The 23,141-nt window shown below is 42.6% G+C and overlaps 1 protein-coding gene across 1 annotated transcript in view; it reads right to left on the reverse strand.

Annotated features, from left to right (window-relative positions):
• Positions 1-23,141, reverse strand: part of KREMEN1 (kringle containing transmembrane protein 1) — a 72,669-nt gene that overhangs the window by 26,071 nt on the left and 23,457 nt on the right. The window contains exons 3-4 of the mRNA XM_036276437.1: positions 21,069-21,160; positions 741-865 (exon numbers count right to left, since the gene is read on the reverse strand). Of these exons, the coding sequence (XP_036132330.1) occupies positions 741-865; positions 21,069-21,160 (217 nt within the window). The remainder of the gene's footprint in view (positions 1-740; positions 866-21,068; positions 21,161-23,141) is intronic.

Genomic DNA, 23,141 nt, shown 5'->3' on the forward strand with positions numbered 1-23,141 from the left:
TTCAAGCTATGAAATGGGTGAACATGTTAGCGGTGTCTGTCAAGTGTCACAGAGGCTGGAAAATGAACCACTCAAAATAATCATGGAAATATTGAAACAAAGCTGGATTTTCTCATATTGAATTAACTTCTTCTTTTTGACTGGAAGGGTTTTTTTATAAAATTAAAACCTCAGTGCATAAAGGAGATTTAAAAGGAGACATAATTTTGTGGGTGGGTCATGAAAGTAGAGGGACTAGGGGTTAACTGGTCACTAAAAATCCAGACATTGAGAACAAGCCTTTAGAAAGTCGCTCCTCACACGTTCTTTCCTTTTCATGAAGAGACAGAGCCTCTTCCAGGCTTGAATTTCTCAATGCACTGTAGTGTCTTGGCGTTCATGTCACAATAGTGTGAAGCATTAGAAAAGCCTAGTTGATAGAGAGCCAGTTGAAATATCATTGATAGAATTTTAGTTTTAGAAAAAAGTAGTTTGATTTCTAGTTTTATTACTATTGCGTATGTAAGCTTGGGTAAATTACTTAAACTTTGAGCCCAGTTTTCTTATAAAATGAGGATATTAGGCTAAATGATTTCTGAGTTTCCAGCTCTACTCTTCTTCCGATTTCTCCCTGGTAGAAAAATAGAGTTGTATGGCTTCACAGACTGTGATTCAAACGTATCTATATTTTTAAGTTACCTCAGCAGAATGAAGTTACATTTTTATCTGTTTCTATAGATATATAGCCACAGAGCAATTACCTTGAACCTCTGACTTCGACAAAAGCTGATGCAGGTTTGTATGGTAAGTTTGTTAGATGTTTTACTGGCACCAGTTAGGGGAGGTGGGTTTCCATGATCCTTGTAGCAGCCAAGGTTTCCAGGCACTGGAGAAAAAAGAAAAACAAAAGAATTTCAAAACACCTGGCTGTGAAACACCAAGAAGGAAAAGTGTTTTGTGCCAGGTAGGTTTATCTCAGCCAATATTTCCACTCCTAAGGCACAAATAAATAACAAGCAACAAGCTTTAAAAACGGAAGCCTTGCCCTGGCCGGTTTGGCTCAGCGGTTAAAGCGTCAGCCTGCGGTCCAGAGAGACCCTGGTTCTGTTCCCGCTAAGGGCGTGTACCTCGGCTGCAGTTTGTCCCCGGCCCTGGTTGGCTGTGCGGGTGGCAGCCACTCGATGTGTCCCTTTCGCGTCGATGTTTCTCTCTCTCTCTCCCACTCTGTCTGAACAAAAAATGGAAAAATGTCCTCGGGTGAGGATGAAAAAAAACGGAAGCCTTGCCCTGGCAGATTTGGCTCAGTGGTTAGAGCATTGGCCCTCAGACCAATGAGTCTCAGGTTCGATTCTGGTCAAGGGCATGTAACTTGGTTGTGGTTTGTCCCTGGCCCTGGTCAGGTCATGTGGGAGCAACCAGTCAATGTGTCTGTCATGTCCATGTTTCTCTCTCTCTCCTTCCCTTCCACTCTATCTGATGATAAACGTAAAAATATCCTCCGGTGAGGATTGAAAACAAACAGAAGTGTTACCTGACTGGTGTGGCTCAGTGGTTGAGCTTTGACCCATGGACTAAGAGGTCACTGGTTCAATTCCCAGTCAGGACACATGCCCAGGTTGTGGGCCTGATCCTCAGTGGGGGGCATGCAGGAAGTGACCAATTGATGTCCTCTCTCATGGATGTTTCTATCTCTCTCTCTACCCCCCTCTCTAAAAATCTATAAAGAAAACACACACGCACAAAAACCAGCAGCCTTAGTGGCCTCTGCTAAATGCCATGTTTTTGTTTCATTTTGAAGAGTAAGTGAGGCCCATATAACTAATCCTAAGAAATTTTTTACCTGTTCACTATTGATAAAATTTAGTATGGAAGAGAATTAGAAACACTTCCCTAAAAATACAAGTTACAATATGTAAATTGTGTCAGAATCACTGGAGGGCAGGAAAATCCCTTGAAAGCCCATCATCCTGTACCTTGTGCCTCCCCTCGTTACTTAAAAATCTCCATAAGTGGGTTCCCCCCAAAGTCCTTAGTAAGTGTATTAGTTTCTTATTGCTACTAGAACAAATGATCACAAACTTAGTGGCTTAAAACAGCCTAGATTCATTATCTTACAGTTTAGGAGGCCATAAGTACTAAATTGGTGCTATTGGGCTAAAATCAAGGTGACAGGTGATTTTCCTTCTGGAGGTGCAAGGGGAAAGTCTCTGTTCCTTGCCTTTTCCATCTCCTAAAAGCTGCCCCTATTCCCCGGCGTGTGGCTGCACCATTCCAGCCTCTGCTTTCATCATCACATCATCCTCTCCGACTCTGATCCTCTGCCTCTCTGTTATAAGGACCTGTGTGATTATACTGGGCCTTACCTGGATAATTCAGAATTATCTCCCCATCTCTAAATTCTTAACTTAATCACACCTGCAAAGTCCATTATACCCTGTAAGGGATTACATAAACATTTTTTTTTGTGGGGAGGACATTTTTTGACCTATCACAGTAAACATAATAGTGTTTCACAAACACACAATCAGATGGTTTAGTCTAGTAGAAAAAGCTGTATCTAAGACTAAAGAAACCTGAATATTTGTACCAACTGTGGTACACAGGTTTCAAAGATGGCCCTCAGTGATCCCCACCTCCTGGTGGTCATACCCTTGTGTAATCCCCTCTCCGTGAGTGTGGGTTGGACTAGTGACTTGCTTTTGACCAATAGAATATGGCAAAGTTGATGGAATGTCACTTCTGTGATTAGGAGGCTGTGACTTCCATCTTGCTAGCAGACTCTCTCTATTGCCTTCTCGGGTTATATAGTTTGATGCCATGTCAGAGAAATCATATGGCAAGGAACTGAGGATGGCCATCAGCCAATGGCCAGCAAGAAACCAAGACTTCCAGTTTCTGCAAAGACTGAATCCTACCAGTAATTATGTATATTTGAAGTAGATCCTTCCCCAGTGGAACCTTCAGATGTGACCCCAGACTCTGCAGACACCTTGATTGCAGCTTTATGAGATACCTTGACCCAGATAAGCCATGCACAAATTTCCTGACTCACAGAAAGTCTGAGACAATAAATGTATGTTGTTTTACGTCACTATGTTTTAGAGTAATTTGTTATACAGAAAGAGTTAACTAGTACACCTATATAATACATACTAAATATATGTTTATTGAATGAAGAAATGAATTTATTGTGTCCCATGGACAAAACAACCTCTCTGGACCCTAGTGTTCCATCTGTGTTATTACTTTATGAATCACTCCACTATCAGATGAAGCCCTTTCCCTACTTTGTCTGTTTGGCTCCTCACAGTTTATATAACTGAAGGTATAATAAGACATAAATGAGGCTTGGTCTTAGAAGCACTTCTAGGTCAATTAAGAGCTATATTATTCAACTCCAAAGTAAGCCATATAAAACAGTATTTTTCCTTTATGTTTAAGGCTGGAAAACAGCATGGTCCAGTTTAACAAGTTTTATATCCACATTAGTCTTTTGACATCTAAAAATATACACATATATGTGTGTGTGTACACACACACACACACTTGTAATTTCTGCCACCATCTACATCTAACCAGCTCATTTTTACAAACTATAGAAATGATCCCTGAAAGCACAGTCTTTAACCAGCCCATTTTAAATTGGCAGGAAGTATCGCTGCTGACCCAAAGAGTCTCCCTTCCCCCTCTAAACCAAGTGGTTACCCTTCTTCCTTACATCACACATGGTTCAAATATAACAAATGTGGCTCACCACACAAATGCTAAAATGTATCTTTCGGAAACAAACCAAATCTCTATAGTAGCAAATGTAAACAGAAAAACTCTGGGCAGAAGAAGCCTAGTGTTCAGGGGGCCTGGCTTGGGAATGGCTGGGTTTTAGAGTTGAAATAAATGTAATGAGTTAAGAATCTCTACCAGGGAGCGTATCACATAGGCCAAGTTTGTTAAAGGGAACTTGCATACGGAAACCCAAGTCTTGTACTTAATGGTTCTTAATAAGAACTACTTGATCATGATCATCTTGGTCATTTACTTTGATTTTTGTCTCATTTATTCCATTATGCCCACCAGTAAGCATGTTATTAGGTATCAGTTTATAGAGAGCCCAAGGCACATAATCATAAATGTTAATAGAGACATAAACAAGGCCATGGGTTGCATTAATGCAGCTGGAATCTATTCACAACTCAGTGAGCAAATCCAGACAGCTCATGTTCCATTGAAGCAGTGAGGTCTCAAAACACATCATGCGGTAGATCACTGGAAATCAGATCACACTATGTTGCTGTTCCATCCGTTTGAATATCAATGGCCTGAGGTATCATCCTTGCCACCCAAGTCAATCACTTGCTGGACACTGTCAATTCTACCTACTAAAATATTCCAGATTTCTGTCCCTGTCTCTCTATCCACACTTCCACTTCCCCAGTTTAGAACACCATCTCCTCCCTCTTAGATTGCTGCATTGGCTACCTAGTCCATCCCCGTTTCTAGGCTCACCCTACTCTAATCTAATTAGTACATTGCAACCAGACTAGTCTTTACAGTGCATTCCAAGCAGAAGTAGTGGCAAGGGCAGAGTCCTAAGGCAAGAATGACCTTGGCCTTTGCAGGAACAAAAAGAAGTGAGCATGACCAGTGACACAGAGAGAAAAGCAACAGGAGCTGGAGAGGTATGCAGGGGCCCTGCTCAAAACCCTCAGAGATCCCTGGCTGCCCCTCAGGGTGAAGTCCAAACTCTCTCACATGTTACACAAGGTCTTGCCCTATCTGTGCTGCTCCCCTTCCCTTCCCCACCAGGATGATCCCTCTATCCCTGGGCTCATACTATATACATAGATCAAAATAAATCATAGTGTATTTGTAAGTTTCCTAATCGCACATTGTTCTCTGGATTCTGAACTTTTGCACATATTATTCCCTCTGCTTGGAATATTCTTCCCTTAAGATTGTAGCCTGAGCATCATTTCCCCTGGGAAGCCCCAAGGTCTTCCCACATCCTCCCACCCTACACATAAACGGTTATATGGCCCTGCTGCATAATCCTATAGCAGCCTATGCTGAACTTGATTCTAAACATCTGTTTCTGTGTCTCTCTCCCCAACTGCCCATGAACCACTTAAAGGCAGAACTGTATCTTTCACACACCGTTATATTTTCAGGGCCAGGCATGGTCCCAGTCACATATCGGGTGCTCTAAAACCGTGTGCTAGATGAACAGATGTTCTGCATCGCCAGCTAAAATCATGGAGTGAGAGGGTAAAGGTACTTCATGCGGCAGTGCATGAAGAGAGCAGAGTAGAAGGGAAAGCAGAGTTGATCTGTAACAATATTCACACAAGGTGAGGAACCACTGGTTTTGAGTTCTGCCTGCTCACTGTCCTTTGGTTATCTAGAAACACCATTTTAGAGAACTAAGTTTCCCATAAAGGTTAACTTTAAAACTTAAAATTTTATCTTTATCATTTTGGATGAAACCTTTTTAAAATGCATTAGCCCTGGTTGGTCGTGCGGGTGGCAGCCACTCGATGTGTCCCTTTCACGTCGATGTTTCTCTCTCTCTCTCTTCCTCCCATTCTATCTGTACAAAAAATGGAAAAATATCCTCGGGTGAGGATTAAAAAATAATAAATAAATAAAATGCATTAGCTATTTCTTTAAAAACAAATAAATTAATAAAAAACTTGACTTAGTTTAACCTATTTTAAATGTTTCTTTGTGGCTTGAGATCATCAAATGTATTTCACCAAGAGGCCCCAGACTAGGGTGCTATTTTATTTTATTTTATTTTTAATCCTCACCTGAGGACAACCTTAGAGATAGAAACACTGATATGAGAAAGAAACACTGATCGGTTGCCTTCTGTATGTGCCCTGACCGGGAATCAAACTGGCAACCTTTCGGTGCACAGGAAGATGCTCAACCAACTGAGCCACTCTGGCCGGGGATGGTGTGCTATTTTCATGTTCTTGTGTCTAATATTTAATCTGTCTCCTTGGTTACTGTCACGGCTGCTAAACACTCAGAACATTTGAACTGGCAGGAAGGAGTCTTCATACCTACTTCTTGCTACTTTCAGTGCCTGCAGTCTTTGCTTATCCTCTTCTTAATTTGCTGCTTCTTAGGCTTAGAACAAAACTATCAAGCTTATCAGAATTGTGTGAAAGATAAGAATAATTTCCAAAGAGGACTTTTTGCTCCCCATCTTCTGCCATTCATATTATAGTTCAGGAGTTGCTTTTCCCTTCTCCCTTCCCGATATTTGGCACTATTTTGAAGGGAACTGGTGCTAACTCCATCTGTCCAGAAGCGATCAGCATTTTGCAGTGGTGACAAACGTGGGCTTTGGAGTCAGACAAATCCTCAGGTGAATTGTGGCCCTTTTACTACAGCCTTTCCAAGCCGTTTATCAACAGTACAGGCCTCAAAGGAGAATTAAAAGAAGATAATGTAAAGTAAACACCACAAGACCTGGCAAGATAGTATGTGCTGAATAAACAGTGTTTATTATCATTATATGGAATAAGGCTTTCATCATTCATCACAGAAACAGGAACAACTTGCTTAGTAATAGAAACATAAAATAGCAATGAATTAAAAGACAAAAATCAAAGGCAGCCGCCTCAGAAAACTGGGTTTAATTCCAGATATTCAAATGTTAATCTCTTACATCTATCTGGCTAGCATACAATGCACTTTGATGTAAGCATCTTGCATGAAACCCATAGCCCTTTAGGAAGGCAGGACAGACGATGTTATTGCAATGTGACAGAGAAGAAATCAGTTTAGCAAGGTTAAGGGTCTTGCATGGGGGCATATAAAATGGAAATGAAGAGCAGAGAGGAGCTCTAGGGGTGCAGATTCTTATACCATGGTTTTTTTCTTGGTGTCCTTGGCCCCTTTTCCTGATAGGACCAGTCTGGGGAGTTAAATGAAAATGACTCCCTGAGATTCCAGACAGATTTCCCAAACACATCAGTCCCTCAGTGCTCTGTGCACCACAAGGCCAGCCTCTGAGCAGTGCCACTGCCCTCTGAGTCGCACTGGAAAGTGTGTCTCAAAGTCTCGCCGGAGAAGACACGTCATATAGTCTTCAAAAGCATTACTGGTCAACTGAGTGGATTTCCAGGCTGTAACCCATCCTTAGCTCTTCCCAGAAGCAGGGAGGAAAACTCAATTTGAAAGAGGATATTTGTTCTCAAATTCCTTTTCACTTTCAAGACCACTTTAAAGTCCTGTGGCTTTTTTCGTGCATTTTTCGTCTTACCAAAGAGGCTTCATCACTTTCAATTTTTAAAAAACCATCTTAAGATACAAATGAACTGACCTGGCTGGTTTGGCTTAGCAGTTAGAAGGCTGGCCCAAGGACCAAAGGGTCGTGGCTTCGATTCCCAGTCAACGACATGTACCTGGGTTGCAAGTTCAATCCCCAGCCCCAGTCAGGAGGCAACTGATTGATGTGTCTCTCTTTCTTCCTCCTCCCTCCCTCCCTTCTTTTCTTTCTAAAAATCAACAGAAAACCCTGGCCAGTTTGGCTCAGCGGTTAGAGCATCGGTCCACAGACCAGAGAGTCCCGGGTTGGGTTCCCACTACGGGCACGTACCTCAGTTGCAGTTTGTCCCTGGCCCCAACTGGGGTTGTGTGGGTGGCAACCAGTCGATGTGTCTCTCTCACGTCGATGTCCCCCCCCTTCTTCTTTATCTGAAGATAAATGCAAAAATGTCCTTGGGTGAGGATACAAAAAAAGGAAAAATATCCTCTGGTGAGGACTAATAGACCCCTTGTTTATCATCACTGATGCTTTAAAACTCAAGATGGTTAATTACCAACATTTTCTTCAGATGTTCAGAGTTCTTGACAGATGTAAGTTTTAGAGGTGGTTGAGGGGAGCTGGCCCTCTATTCAGATTAACCCAGGAACTATTGCTCTTTTACTATCACAATGAACTCTTGGGAAGCAACCAGGTAGGCTTATCAAATACCGATTACATTCGGATACAACTGTGGCCTCACTGTTTAGGTGTTACACACATTTCCATGGGGCCTCCACAGCTGACAGCCCTTTTCTGAGGACCACCTATTGCACACAGCACTTTCTCAGAGGATCTGCTCCCACAACTGCTGCTCACTGGGGACAGGCCAAAGGACCCACTTCTTTGGCCACTGCTTACTCCCATTGAGGCCACCAAATTCTCTCTCCCAGGAAGCCGGGACTGGGATTCCAGTTAGTGAATTGCAGGCACTGGACTTGTAGGGTTCTGTCAAGTAGGGATTAAGGTGACCAGCCATGTCTGAGCCATGTGAGTTGATACGTGAGCTGATTCTGTTGGTCCACAAACAGGAGGAAGAATGAATGCCACACTGAGAGGGAGGCCACATGGCCCCAGAGAGAGTTGGCAAGAGTGGAAACTTTCTTCCCAGGTTCTTGGGACTCTGGGGTTAGATTGTGTCATAAACTCCCAATGTCCTTCAAATAAATCCCGTTTGCTCAAGTCAGCTTGAGGGAGTTCTCTTCTTGGCAATCAGAAAATTCCTAACAAAGACATAAAGTGTGCCCATTATGGTAAAAGCTAAATTTGAATATGCATCTTCAGATGGTAATTTGCATAAGAAGAAGTCCTGACTGTTACTGTGTTTTCTATTCCAATGCTCTGGCCAGATCTGGGATATTTGTTTAAGAAACTAAAAGCAAAGTTCTTGTTCTATGTTTTAGAAAACTCTTCCCTGGGTCTGTAGAATATCTTTTGTTTTTCTTATAAGCAAAATCTGCTTCTTCAGAAATGATGCAGTGACTCTGCTTATTTTAAATGTCAATTAACTATGTGTGACAGACACCATCTTCTTCCTCAGGTACTCATTATTATTGCCTTGGTGGCAGATTTCTTCCCTCTGTGGTAGGGAGTTAGACAACAGCAGAGCAAAGAAGATAGTCCAAGTACAGAAGGTCACCAGAAGGGTGGTAAGTCCTGGGTGCCTAACAATAGATAAAACTGGGAAAACAAGGATCTCACCCCCAGGGTAACCTTTCCTCCCCTAGTATATCACTGGTCATACTGTCCGGACCCTTCTGTGACCTTTCCTCACCTGGCATGTCACTAGTCATGTGGTAGAGCCCCTTGGAAAAGGAACAAACAAGGGGCCAAAGAGTGGCCTCATGCAATTCCCATTCGGGCCCCTGCACAACCACTCCCTTAGGCGTTAACCCCTAGAGATGACACCTAGGCCTCAATGGTGTTTTAGCTCCAGGCCCAAAAAAGCAGCAAAACCACACGAGCGATGCCATGGCTGACCTCAGGACAAGCTGCATTGATTAATGACCCCCTGCCTTGGTGTCCATCAATCAGTAGAGACCATGACCTGAAGAGCTGATGAATATTCTACTGAGATCTTCCCCTGGGACCTCCCCCAAAATCCCCACCCTTAAGAGCCCTTAGGGTGGAGAACCCAGTGCACTCCGTCCCAGGAGCACCTCTGTGCCATTCCCCTCCCCTTCTTCTTCTTCTTCTTCTTTTTTTTTTATCCTCACCCGAGGACATTTTTCTATTTTTTGTACAGAGTGGGAGGGAGAGAGAGGAACAGAGAGAGAGAGAAACATCAATGTGAAAGGGACACATCGAGTGGCTGCCACCCGCACAACCAACTGGGGCTGGGGACAAACTGCAACCGAGGTACGCGCCCTTAGTGGGAACCGAACCCAGGTCTCTCGGGATGGCAGGCCGACGCTCTAACCGCTGAGCCAAACCGGCCAGGGCCCCTCCCCTTCTTCTTCACGCAGACTCTATACCTTTACCTTTCTCTCTCCTAAGCTCCAAGGGCCCTTCTTTTCCTCTGTAATTTGTTTCCTGAACCCATTTCTTCTATGGCTCACTTATTCTACCTCTATGACTTTTTAAATCAACTTCCTCTTATAGTTTTGAGTCTTCACTCTGAATTATTTCCTAGCCAGAACTCAAGCACTGAGGTTGCTGAACCAAGGTCCAATTTGGACCCACCGGTCTAACACCTGGTGCCATTCTCACCACCAACACTTCCATGGAACAAAAACTAAGTACATATAAGATTTTGCCTTTGGAGTCCTATCAGAGGACCAATCATTTAGAATACTACCATCGGAGAATCAATGGGGTAAGTGAAGATTCATCTGCACTTACTACACCCCATCCTGTCCATCTAAAACCATTCCAAATCTGCCAGCTGCCATCTTGGTCCAAGTCCTATCACAATATGACTCCACCTTACCTCTATAAATTTATTTCTAAACACCAACTCTCCTTTTCAGTCACTCTGAATCTTCAAGCAGCCCCACATGTGTCTTTGAGTCTACAACAACTCACCCAAATAAATAAATAAACAGCTTTTCTCCCCTATGAAACTTTGCTTTTAGGGAAAGGTAGTAAGAATTCCTAAGGATCCTGACTCCCATATGGCCCTGGTGTGTCTTCCAGTGGAAGTTCCTGTCTGAAACATCATTTCTGGTTATTTCATGTGCTAGCCCTGGCCAGTTTGGCTCAGCAGTTAGAGCATTGGCCCGCGGACCAGAGAGTCCCGGGTTCGGTTCCTGCTAGGGGCATGTGCCTCTGTTGTGGTTTGTCCCCGGCCCCAGTTGGGGTTGTGTGGGTGGCAGCCACTCAATGTGTCTCTCTCACATCAATGTTTCTCTCTCTCTTCCTCCCTCTCTCCCTTCCGCTCTATCTGCAGATAAATGCAAAAATGTCCTCAGGTGAGGATAAAAAGAAAAAAAAAAGTGGTAGACAGTTCCAAAGGAGGCTCTAATAATTTCTCCCCTCCCTATATACATGTATATCATTCCCTACTTGATCAATTTCATCTACTCTTAAATCTGAGTTGGCTTTTTGATTTGCTTTGATCAATAAAATGTGATGGACTTCTGAGTTCACGCCTTAAGAGGACTCGCAGCTTCTGCTTCCTCTTCCTTGGAAGCCAGCCTCCACAGAAGAGGTCTGAATATGCTGCTGAAAAGAACAGTCACACATGGCCCTTAAGCCATCCTGAATGTCCTGTCCCCAGCAGAGCCCCCAGCTAAATGCAGCCACCTGAATGAGCTTATAGGAGAGTAGAGAGGAACAGCCTGGTCGAAATTCAGCCAACCCACAGAACCAGGAGAAATGATAATCTGTTGTTGTTTTAAGCCACTAGAGTTTGGGGTGGCTTGTTAGGCAGTAACAGACACCTTGCTTGACAAAAGGTCAGTCCAAGTTTAAGAGGAATGATACAGCTGTGTCTTTGGGAAGAGGAGCTCAGTTTGTTGACCTGAACTTTTTTCTCAGGGACACCACAAATACCCCAGGCAAGGAATCACAGAGTCATCTTTTACTTTTTCTGCTCTCCCATCCCTTGTATATTCCACTTGTCATCAAGTTCAGTTTTCTTCCTAAATGCATCTTGGATTTAACCCTTCCTGACTTACCTTCACTGCTGCCATCATAGCCTAGGTCCATAGCCTGGGTTCAGAAAACTATACTCACCCTCTCCCCTCCAAACTGCCTTCCTCCGATCCATCCTATAAATGTACTGTGGGCTCATTTTCCTAAACTAGGGCTTTCAGCATGTCAGTCCCCATCTAATCAACTCTGGCTTTCAAAGTCTGATCTGGTTCCTCTCTGTCCACTCTTCTACTCAGGCAGCTTGGTTCCCAACCTATAAGCACAATAATCCTGTGTCCTTCCTCCAAGTCTCTGTCAGGCTGTTCCCTGACTGGGTACACCCTGACCCATCCTGCTCCATCTGCCTTTCTCCATGACGATGCCTCCAATTTCCACAACTCATCCTGAGCCCTTTCATCTTCAAAAACTCTCTGCCTCTTAATTCAATATTATTTATATAATTGGTGGGCTGGTCTCCAACATTCCCCTATGTTTATGACTTAGACTCCTAATTACGTCATAAGATTGAGGGTAGGGTCTATTTCTTATGTTTATATATATTCCTTACAGGCAAATGCTGGTGTAAAGATTTTCAGTAAAATGTTTATTGATTTACACAATTTTCCTTTTTAAAGTTATTAGTATGCTTTACACAACTGTGCTATAGCACATTTTAGAAATACAGTATAGCCTTGGCTGATTTGGCTCAGCAATTAGAGCGTGGGCCTGCAAAGAGGCGCAGGTTCGATTCCAGTTAAGGGCATATACTTCGGATGCGGTTCGGTTCCCAGCCCTGGTTGGGGTTGTGCGGGAAGGTGGGCAGTCAGCGTGTCTCTCTCACATTGACGTTTCTTTCTCTCTCTCCCACTCTGTCTGAAGATAAGTGGAAAAATATCCTCGGGTGAGGATTTAAAAAAGAAATACAGTATATCTGTCACTGAGGAAAATGTCCATTTGGTTCAGAAAGTCTATATATATATATTTTTTTTATCCTCACCCGAGGACATTTTTCCATTTTTTGTTCAGATAGAGCGGGAGGGAGAGAGAGGAAGAGAGAGAGAGAGAAACATCGATGTGAAGGGACACATCAAGTGGCTGCCACCCGCACGACCAACCAGGGCCGGGGACAAACTGCAACCGAGGTACGTGCCCTTAGCGGGAACCGAACCCGGGTCTCTCAGTACCGCAGGCCGACGCTCTAACCGCTGCGCCAAACCGGCCAGGGCGAGAAAGTCTATATTTTTTAACGGAAGATCAAATAATATGCACTGCCAAAAAACAAAGACTAATTGAGTAGATGCCAGATCTGGAACCATAAAACCACACTGTAAGAACAAATGCTGGACCTCTTGTGTTCCCTGAGTGCAATGCCATCACAGATACTGAGGCACGCCGCTGAGCCCCATGGTCAGTCAGATAAAAAAGGAATGGACAGAAATAACATACAGGTTAGAAATGATCTATTTAGGAACTGGATGACAGGAACATGCCAGCGATGGTCTTTCGTTGGGGGAAGGCAGAGGCCACCACAATACCTGCTGGTACTTTCCTGTCTGCTATGTGCTAGGTCCTGGACTGAGGACTGAGTATATTTTACTCACTAATCTTCAAGATAACTCTGGAAGGCACAGATGAAGAAACCAAGGCCCAGAGGAGAATCATTTTGCCATAATTGTTAAACAAGTAATGATTCAAACCTAAGTTGGTGTGACTCTCAAGTTCACAATCTTTTCACTTGTGTTTTCTTTCTTATTGGAAGATACATGATTTCACGTCATCAAGAATATTTATGAGCACCTGTTATAGCTTCCACCGTGTTAGGTGTTGTGGAAAATTGTTAAGAAATATGATAATGGGGAAAGCCCCCATAAATTCCATCAGCACCCCTCCATAAATAACACACAATCCAAATAAAATGAGGGTACCTGCTATGCAAATACAACTTTAAAAGAAATCCTTGAGTCCCTTTTTCTACCTTAAGCCTCCTTCACAGAAATTCCAGAGCTACTCCTGCTCCTATCTTTGAAAAGCTAAGTCTAGTTGGGAAAACAAAACTACTCATATAAAGCAAGAATAAACAATAAAAAACAGGATTCTGACAACGCTAATTTGGGTAGTATAGAGGGTTCAAGTAAAAACATTATGTAATTGTAATGGAAAGACAAAAAAGGTGAAAAAAAAATCAGTATGTGTAATTTATATTATTAATGTTCACTTCAGTATTGCTTTGGCTATGGCCTAAGTTTGAGGTTTTGTTTTAGCTGTACCATATTAATGATGCACAGAGATGCTGCATCTTTTTCAAGGTAAAGTTCTGCTCATGCAATAAAGACCTTGAGGCCTGAACAAGGCTGGTTGATGCAGTGTTTCATGCAAAGGGTCTGACTCTGGGGAGCCCCAACCCAGCTGAGAACAGCTGGGCTGGGAACACCCGCGGAGACAGTCCAACATTCTACAGAGGCGCTCTGCTGTGCAACAAATGCTTCCTGGATGCCACTGCAGCCTGCTTTACTCCTGGGGCTCGGGATTTCCCAAACCCTAAGAAGAAAAGAAAACGACTTAGAGCAACAGCTTGAACTGCAGACCCTCTGTCGCCACTGAGTTAATCCTTTGGTTTCCACAATGTCAAATAGGCAATCTTAATAATTCGGCATACTATCAGAATTTCAAACCCTAATTCCCAAACAATCCACAAAGAAAATTCTCAAGAATGACCTCAACAGTAGCGTGGATTCATCCCAGGGCCCCTATTTTCACGGATATAAAAGAAATGGGGCTTTTCTCAAGCACTGGAAGGAAAGGGCACTGGTCCTGCCATTAGGAGTCCTAGATTCAAATCTTGTTTGGCTCAGAGTGTAATCCTCATCAAATCACTTAACTGCTCTAGCCTCATTTTCTCATTTAAACACTGGGGGATGGGTGATTGGAAGAGGACATACCACTTGCTTCATAGGACTGTTGAAAAAGTTAAATAAGATAATGTGAATATAAGTGCTTTGTACACAGTAGGTACTTAGTAACAGCTCAAATAAAAGCTAAAACATACTAAAAATCAGTGCTGACATTAAAATGCAGAGAATGCTGATAGAAACAAAACATTTTTCCATAATTGAGAGACTGCCTTGACCACCACTGCCAAAGTGCCCTTGGCTTTTTACTCAAACTCTAAACATAGCTTTAAATTCTCTTATTACGGATCACAATTGGAAGCTTCTAAATCCTGTTTTTTGGGGGCTGCATTTTTGTAAGCAATAGCAGACCTGTTTTACCAAGGTCAGGGTGTCTTCAATTAAAAGGAACTTGAGCCCGTGAGGTCATTGGCTGAGATTGACCGAAGGTCCCATACTGCACAGGTGCCATCACTGGTATCCTCACAGGGCTGGTTTGTGTGAATGACACAATCACTAGAGAACTTCTCACTCTAAATCCCTAATATGGAGGCTTAAGAAACTATGGAGACATGTCTCCTTCTGACACTCCACACTCTCCTCAGCCTCATCACCATCTTCCTGGGTCAAGTCTAAGCTCTGGACCCAGATCATAGGACCTTCCATTATCTAGCCCCACATAATTCTTAGGCCTCATCTCCTGCCTTCCTTCTTAAAATTTCTGTCTCAGCAACACTGACTTTGCTTGCGAATTCGTGTGTGTGTGTGTGCATGTGTGTGCACACAAACAGTTTCCTTCTGTCTCCAGTGTCCTCCCTGCTCCACCAGACCCTAACATCTAGAATCTGGCTACTAAAAAGTATGGTCCTGCACCTCCAGCATCCCAGGGGTTTGTTAGAAATAGAGTCTCAAACATATCCCAGACCTACTGAATCAGAATCTGCATTTGAATAAGATCCCTGGTGACTGTACTACTACTACATTTAAAAATTTTTCTTTCTTTATTGATTTTAGAGAGAGAAGAAGGGAGAGGGAGAGAGACAGAAACATCGATGAGTGAGAACATCAACTGGCCCCGTCCTGCATGCCCCCAACTGGGGATTTGGCCCTCAACCTGGGCATGTGCCCTGACCGGGAATCAAACCAGTGACCTCTTGGTGCATGGGTCAATGCTCAATCACTGAGCTACACTGGCTGGGCTACTACTACATTTTATAAGGAACCTTAAAGTTGGAGAAGCCCCTCACTGACACCCCATTTCTTCCAGAAGTCCTCTTTGACAAACAGTAGCCCCTGCCTCCCACAATGTCAGGGCAACTGCCCCCATTCAGTGCTCTCAACCTTTTGTTCATCTCACTTATGATAGAGTATCTTGCATATGCCTAGCTATTTGTGTGTCTGTCTTCAGTACTAGACTAGGGGCACCCCCCACACACACAGGCTATAAACCATGTCATCCTTGTGTTCTCCATGTTGTATAAGGTCTGGTGTATGGTCAGAGTTTAAAAAATGTTATTTGTCCCCTTGGCCGGTTTGGCTCATCGGTTAGAGCGTTGGCCCGTGGACCAATGAGTCAGGGTTCAATTCCAGTCAAGGGCACATACCTTGGTTGCGGTTTGTACCTGGCCCCGGTTGGGGTCATGTGGGAGGCAACCAGTCAATGTGTCTCTCTCACATTGATGTTTCTCTCTCTCTCCCTCTCTTCCTCTCTCTCCCTTCCACTCTATCTGAAAAAAAAATCCTGAAAAATATCCTCGGGTGAGGATTAAAAAAAAAAAATGTTATTTGTCACAGCTAATTATCTCTAAAGTCCTTGTGATTTTAAACTTTAGTAACTACCTTTAAATAACTACCTTTAACTTTCATAATAACTAAGTTAAATAACAGTTTTAGTAACTTTAAACAATAACTAATAGTTTTATTAAGTTTAATAACAAAAACTGTAATCACTAATTTTAATAACTAACCCAGCTACTTGTGAGCTACATGTTAAAATATTACAATTTAATTACTTGTTACACATTTGAATCCAGATACTTTGAATGTTGTATGTAAGCATTTAATATTTTAATATTTGAAATATAAAATTTTAAAATATTATAAAATTTATATTTTGCAATGGAAACTTTCAAATATACACAAAAGTAGGAAGGAACAATGAGCCCATCACCCCGCATCAACAAATGTCTACCTTTTTTTTTGATTCTCAGATTTTTAAAAAATTGATTTTTAGAGAGAGAGGAAGGGAGAGGGAGGGAAATACTGTGAGGGAGCAACATTGATTCGCTGCCTCCTGCATGCCTCCTACTGGGGATTGAGCTACAACCCAGGGTGTGCCCTGATGAGGAGTCAAACAGCAATCTTTTGTGCATAAATGGTCACTTTAAAAAAAAAAAAAATTATTTTTATTGATTTTAGAGAGAGAGGAAGGGAAAGGCAGAGAGAAATAAAAACATTGATAAGAGAGAACATTGATTGCCTGCATGCCCCCCACTGGGGATCGAGCCCACAACCCGGGCATGTGCCCTGACCAGGAATCAAACTGGCAACCTCTTGATGCATGGGTCGATGCTAAACCACTGAGCCACACCAGTAGGGCTAAATGGTCACTTTAAAAAAACAAAAAAACATTCTTATTTCATCTATTTCCCTCAACCCACCCACTCATTTTTTGGGAGGCTGGACTGTTTTAAAACAAATCCCAGATACAATTTTATTTCAACCACAAATATTTCAGGATATATCTATAATTTGAAAGAAGTTTATTGTACCTAATAAAACTAACAGTGATTCCTTAATATAATCTGTATTCAAATGTCGCTAATTACTTCAAAGATGAATTTTTATAGTTGGGTTGGTAGAAATTAGATGAATGTTTTATAGCAAACAAAAAAAGGTAAGTTTCTCACGCCTGTGGCCCAAATCAGCTGTGTGTAAAGAAAATTATATTAGCCTTAAATGCCATTTGCAGCTTCCTACCCCACCTCACAACTAGATTACTTACTTAAAAAAACTACTGTTATAAAGAATGCATAGGTAAAATAAAGCAAAGCAAAAGTAATGCTGTGGTCCAGACAAGCATGTCCCTCAAAAGCAGTGAAATAAATGAGAATTAGAATGGTGAGGATGGTTTTTTACAAAACAGAGATAAGCAAGGGATAGATTTTCTGTTAAATCCTCACCCGAGGACATTTTTCCATTTTTGTTCAGATAAAGTGGGAGGGAGAGAGAGGAAGAGAGAGAGAGAGAGAGAGAGAGAGAAACATCAATGTGAAAGGGACACATCGAGTGGTTGACACCCACATGACCAACCAGGGCCGGGGACAAACTGCAACCGAGGTACGGGCCCTTAGTGGGAACCGAACCTGGGACTCTCTGGACCGCAGGCCGATGCTCTAACTGCTGAGCCAAACCGGCCAGGGCAGGAAGGGATAGATTTTAAGCCAAATGGCCCTGGCCACTTTGGCTCAATGGTTAGAGCGTCGGCCTGTGATCCAGAGTAACCCGGGTTCGGTTCCCACTAGAGGCATGTACCTTAGTTGCAGTTTGTCCCCGGCCCCGGTTGGGTCGTGCGGGTGGCAGCCACTTGAGGTGTCCCTTTCACGTCGATGTTTCTCTCTCTCTCTCCCCCACTCTATTTGAACAAAAAATGGAAAAATGTCCTCAGGTGAGGATAAAAAAAAAGAGAGAGAGATTTTAAGCCGAATAATTTCCCCCCCAATATTCAAACCAGTAGGACTTACAGATTTAGAGTGGAATCTAGAGAGATGATAAATTTGATGATGTTGGAATTTGATTTTTAAAATGTGTATTTCTTTTTCCTGCACTGAATATTTGGGGTTTCTAAGAAACACACCGGCAGAAACGGTTGGAAGAGATAATCCAATTACCTCAGAATGTTCTCTTTTAAACAGTAAGTTCTGATCCATGCTCTGTAGGTCAAGAGCACAGTTCAGATTTCTCTGGGCCCCCTTTTGAGTCATTCTTCATCTCTGCCTCCCAGCTTGTTTTAGCTCTCTACGTAACACGCCAAGGGGCAGAAATTCCGGTCTTCACACAATGGCCCACCATTCAACCACATTCTGCTTTGTCCCTAAATATTCACTCCCCCTGGCTCCTGCTGGGTCTGTTATATTCAGATATGAACTTTCCAGGAGTCTGATCATGTCACAGGACTTTTCCTGTATGACAAGTTCATTGCTAATCATGAATAGCAGGCTTCACACAGAGGGTTAGTATTATTCATGAAAATTATGATTCCACATCCAGAAATAGGGCAAAACTGGACTAAAATAGGCAGGCTGTATCTCGGTAGCGCTCACCAGGCAATTACCAAGGTCTCTTGCTGCAAATATCACAGGAGTTTTTCTCAACTATGTTAATCAGGCACACTAGATGTAAAATGTTCTGCCAGACTAAAGGTTTGAGGCTCAGCTTGGTAGGGAGCCCTAGGGCCCACAGGGTGAACATAAGCTTTTCTAAAGAACCAAAGCCAGTCACTCCCCACCCCCTCAAACTAGGTATTCCCCAGTTCTTATTCCCAACTTCTGTAAGTCTCCCTACCCAGACCATTTCAAGGACAGCTTTAGAAGTTTTGAGAGGGTTTACCAAAGGGCCATAAAAAAAGGAAGTGATATTAAATTTTCCTCTTTTGGAACAGCAAGGCACATCCAACAAATATTATGAATTAGAGGGTTATTAAGTGGCTTGTACCATTTTTGCTCTAATTCACTCTTCTAAACTTAGTTTCAGTGACCATATTGAGCCAGCTCTCATTGGCCCAAATTATATTTTATAAATGCAAGTTGAGGATTATCTTTGTAAATAAAAGTGCCTAGATTAAAATCCCCTCTTTGCCATTCCTGAGAGAATGACATAGGCTGGTACTAAAAGACTATCTTTGTGTCGAACAAATGGACCGAGGAAAATCTGCTTTCCTTTCCCCCTGTCCCTTTCTTCTTTACATAACTAGGCCAAATGAGATGTTTTTCATTTAAAAAATATGATTAAGCAGACTGGGCAAAAGCTCTTTCTTCTGGTCTTTACTGTTTTCTCAATTCTGGGACTAAATCAAGACATACTCAGGATAAAAGGATAGTGAAGCTAGGGCCTGACTGCCAGGCAGGGGTGACATTTGGAAGTTTAACGTAAGGAATGTGAGTCCTGGGCTTGCAACACCAGTCTGGGGGCTGCCCTTTCCCCTTGAGGCATCAGAATCTGGACTGCTGCAATGGGAGTGAATGAGAGGGTCCCAGGTTCCGTGCAAACCACCAAATCACTCTACATACACAGGCTCCTGACCTGAGGAATGAAGAAAGAGGCAGGGCAAAGAACAGGTTTAAATAACAAGGAAAAAGAACCCAGGTGGAATTACTATGAATGAGCTGTCCTGTTCTTCAGCTCTAGGAAATGAGAAAACCTGTCCCTTTGGCATATTTAAAAAGGTATACAAACACTACATTCGTAATCTCCTTATAGTACCATGTTTAGTTTTGGTTTCTGTACTTTAAATCTTCCCACAATATTTTATACCTTGTTTTAAAGTATCTTTCTAAGATTCTCTGCCACATCGTACATTGCCTGAAGGTCAGGGTATCTTCCTGCCTTTGTATCTTGCATATCATAAACACTGACTATAGGAATGAATGAGCAAAACTGTTAGAAAACAGGCTTTGTAGTAAAACACTAAAGAAACCATTTTTTGTTTGTTTGTTGGAAGTGGGGGTAGGATAGTAGAAAAGGACAAGTTGTAAGTTTTCATTAAAAACAAACAAACAAGCCCTGGCCGGTTTGGCTCAGCGGTTGGAGCGTCGGCCTGCGGTCCTGAGAGACCCAGGTTCGGTTCCCGCTAAGGGCACGTACTTCGGTTGCAGTTTGTCCCTGGACCTGGTCGGTCGTGCGGGTGGCAGCCACTCGATGTGTCCCTTCACATCGATGTTTCTCTCTCTCTCTCCCTTCCTCTCTCTCCCTCCCACTCTATCTGAGCAAAGAATGGAAAAATGTCCTCGGGTGAGGATAAAACAAAACAAAACAAACAAACAAAAAAAAAAAAACAGAACCATCCTGGCCAATTTGGCTCAGGAGTTAGAGCATCGGCTAGCAGACCAATGAGTTGCGGGTTCAGTTCTGGTCAAGGGCACATACCTCGGTCGCAGTTCGTCCCCAGCCCTGGTTGGGTCATGCAGGAGGCAACCAGTCAATGTGGCTCTATCACATCAATGTTTCTCTCTGTCTCTCTCTCCCTCCCTCCCACTCTATCTGATAATAAGAAGAAAAATATCCTTGGATGAGGAATAAAAAATTAAAAAAAGAACCTCTTTATGCTAAAGTGAGGAAAAGGACTATCACATTGGCTTTGGAGGGTATCTGATTAGATATTTACTGAATATCATTTTTTTCAGGGGACATAGCACATTAAATCCAAATAATAAGCAGTGTCATAACTTAGTTTTACTGTCTTCATTCATTCTAAAAGAAATTCAGTCACAAAAGTCCAAGGTACTTTCTCTGGCTTGCTACTGAGTACTGCTGCCATGTCTATCCATGCAGGAATAAGCATGAGGAAATTGAGTAGAAGCAGAAATTCTGGTTGAGCTTATCCATTAAGGAAATGGGATCCTGAGGGAACCAGGCATTCCCATTTCTGAAAAGCCTCAACTAGAGAAGTGAAAATCCTTCGGCCAGGAAGGCTTCTCCCTTCAGCTGCTTTGTGAAATCCACCTGCCTGAACTACCTGCCCTCAGGCAGCGGCCTTCTACTCTGCACTCTTAGCGTTCAAAGTCCTGAAACCTGGAAAGGATATGTTAGGATCTTACTCTGGCAAGCAGGTATGTCACAGTACTTCCAGTAGACACCGTCCTCATGCTCTGCCACATAGCACCAGGGGCTCACATCTCCATCTGGGTTTCTGTTGGGGAAAAAGACACACCAGTAACATTTCCATCATTTTAAGTCAACTGGCTCCTTGCTTTGCAGTTTTACCAAAATGGAATGCTTTTCAGTTTTACCAAAAAGGGATACTTCTGTTATTTTTCATAATTGGTATGTACCTCAATGCCATCTCTTATGAAGAAAAAATTGGTAATAACCTTTCTCCTCCAACATACATGTCAGAGTATGGGGGCAAGAGGGGTTGATAGTGAGCAAAGATGATATACGTTTACACAAATTCACTACAGTGTAACCGGGACAAATGACCACTGAACAAATCATGACAAACAGCACTGGCACCTTATGTGTGAACACGGCAATTCCCATGGCTGAGAGCACAGGTGCTCTTTCAACACTGTGGGTAAGAATGTGAGTGACGCAAATAATCAGGATGGCAATTTGATACTTAGCGTCAAAGGCCTTAAAAATATGCAAACCTCCTTTACTTGGCAATTTCCCCTTTAGTATTTATTCTAAAGAAATATTTACTTACAGAGATGTCACCACAGCCCTGGCCAGTTTGGCTCAGCGGTTAGAGCGTCAGCCTGCGGTCCAGAGAGACCTGGGTTTGGTTCCCGCTAAGGGCATGTACCTCGGTTGCAGTTTGTCCCCGGCCCTGGTTGGTGGTGCGGGAGGCAGTCACTCGATGTGTCCCTTTCACATCGATGTTTCTCTCTCACTCTCTCCCTCCCACTCTGTCTGAACAAAAAAATGGAGGAATGTCCTCGGGTGAGGATAAAAAAAAAAAAAGATGTCACCACAGCATTTTTATCATACAAAGAAAGTTCGAAACACCAATTAAGGATTGGTTAAATAAATATGTTATAGCCATATAAAGGAATGCTAGGCAGCTAGTTAAATTGTGGTGTAGAGACACATTTTTTAATATGGAAAATTTACATAACATAGACTCCACTGACAAGCACGCACCAGGATCAGGCTGGTCATAGAAATGGGTCCTTGGGGTGGTGAACACAATACAATATACAGATGATGTATTATAGAACTGAACCCCTGAAATCTATATAATTTTATTAACCAATGTCACCCCAATAAATTCAATAAAAAAGAAAAAAAATGCATTCTATTCCTACCTCAAAATATGAACTCTCAAAGAATTCTGAAGAAAACTAGGCCAAAGGGCTTCAATCAGAAATTACCATCCTGTAATCCTGGTACCAACCTCTGATATGGTAATAATATTTTTTAAATATTAATTTCACATTTCTAAATGAATGGCCTGGAATAAATGCCCTTTAAGGTCTTTTCAACTCAGAGATGCCATGACAATAACAGGCAACACCACAAAAACAGAACAAAAAAGGGCAGGGGTTACTGGACACACAGAAAAGCCTTGCCTCTCTTCACTGCTTTCCAAGCTCCCTTTATTTAGACTCAGAACACTGGAAACCTGACACTCTGGTTAGGCCGGAAATGGGCATAAAGACCCAGCAGCCGGAGCTTTGGAGCAACCCCTATCAGGCTGGAGAGGGATAAGTCTATTGTGTGCCCCAGAAGATAAGCTGCCCTAAAGCACAAAAGGTTCTTTTATTTTTTGTGCCCAAAGGCAGGTGCCAGCGCCAATTCTGCTCTTCCCCGTCTCTCTGTCTTCCCTCTAATCCAGATATGTCGAGCCCAGAAAAGTGCGTTCCCATCACTCGCCATCTCTCAGACATCTCAACTGTGATGGATCTGGAAACATCACACAAGACAAACAGTGTCGGATGTCAGCTGAGAAATCAAAGCAGGAGAACTTGTACAAAGCCCTTCTTTAAACAGTATTTCACTGTCGTTTTCCTCCCTCTATTCAGTGTTCAGCTTTGATGTAGTATTTGGTAAAGACCTTAGAAAACAACTGTTGGTTATCAATGTCAAAACCATTCTGAAAAGCATCAGAATAGCCTAATAAAGAACAAGCAAATTCATCTTTGAATTCAGTGCAGTGCTAAAAACAAAAG

Source organism: Molossus molossus, unplaced genomic scaffold (genome assembly GCF_014108415.1).
Source record: "Molossus molossus isolate mMolMol1 unplaced genomic scaffold, mMolMol1.p scaffold_m16_p_22, whole genome shotgun sequence".
Lineage (NCBI taxonomy): Eukaryota > Metazoa > Chordata > Mammalia > Chiroptera > Molossidae > Molossus > Molossus molossus.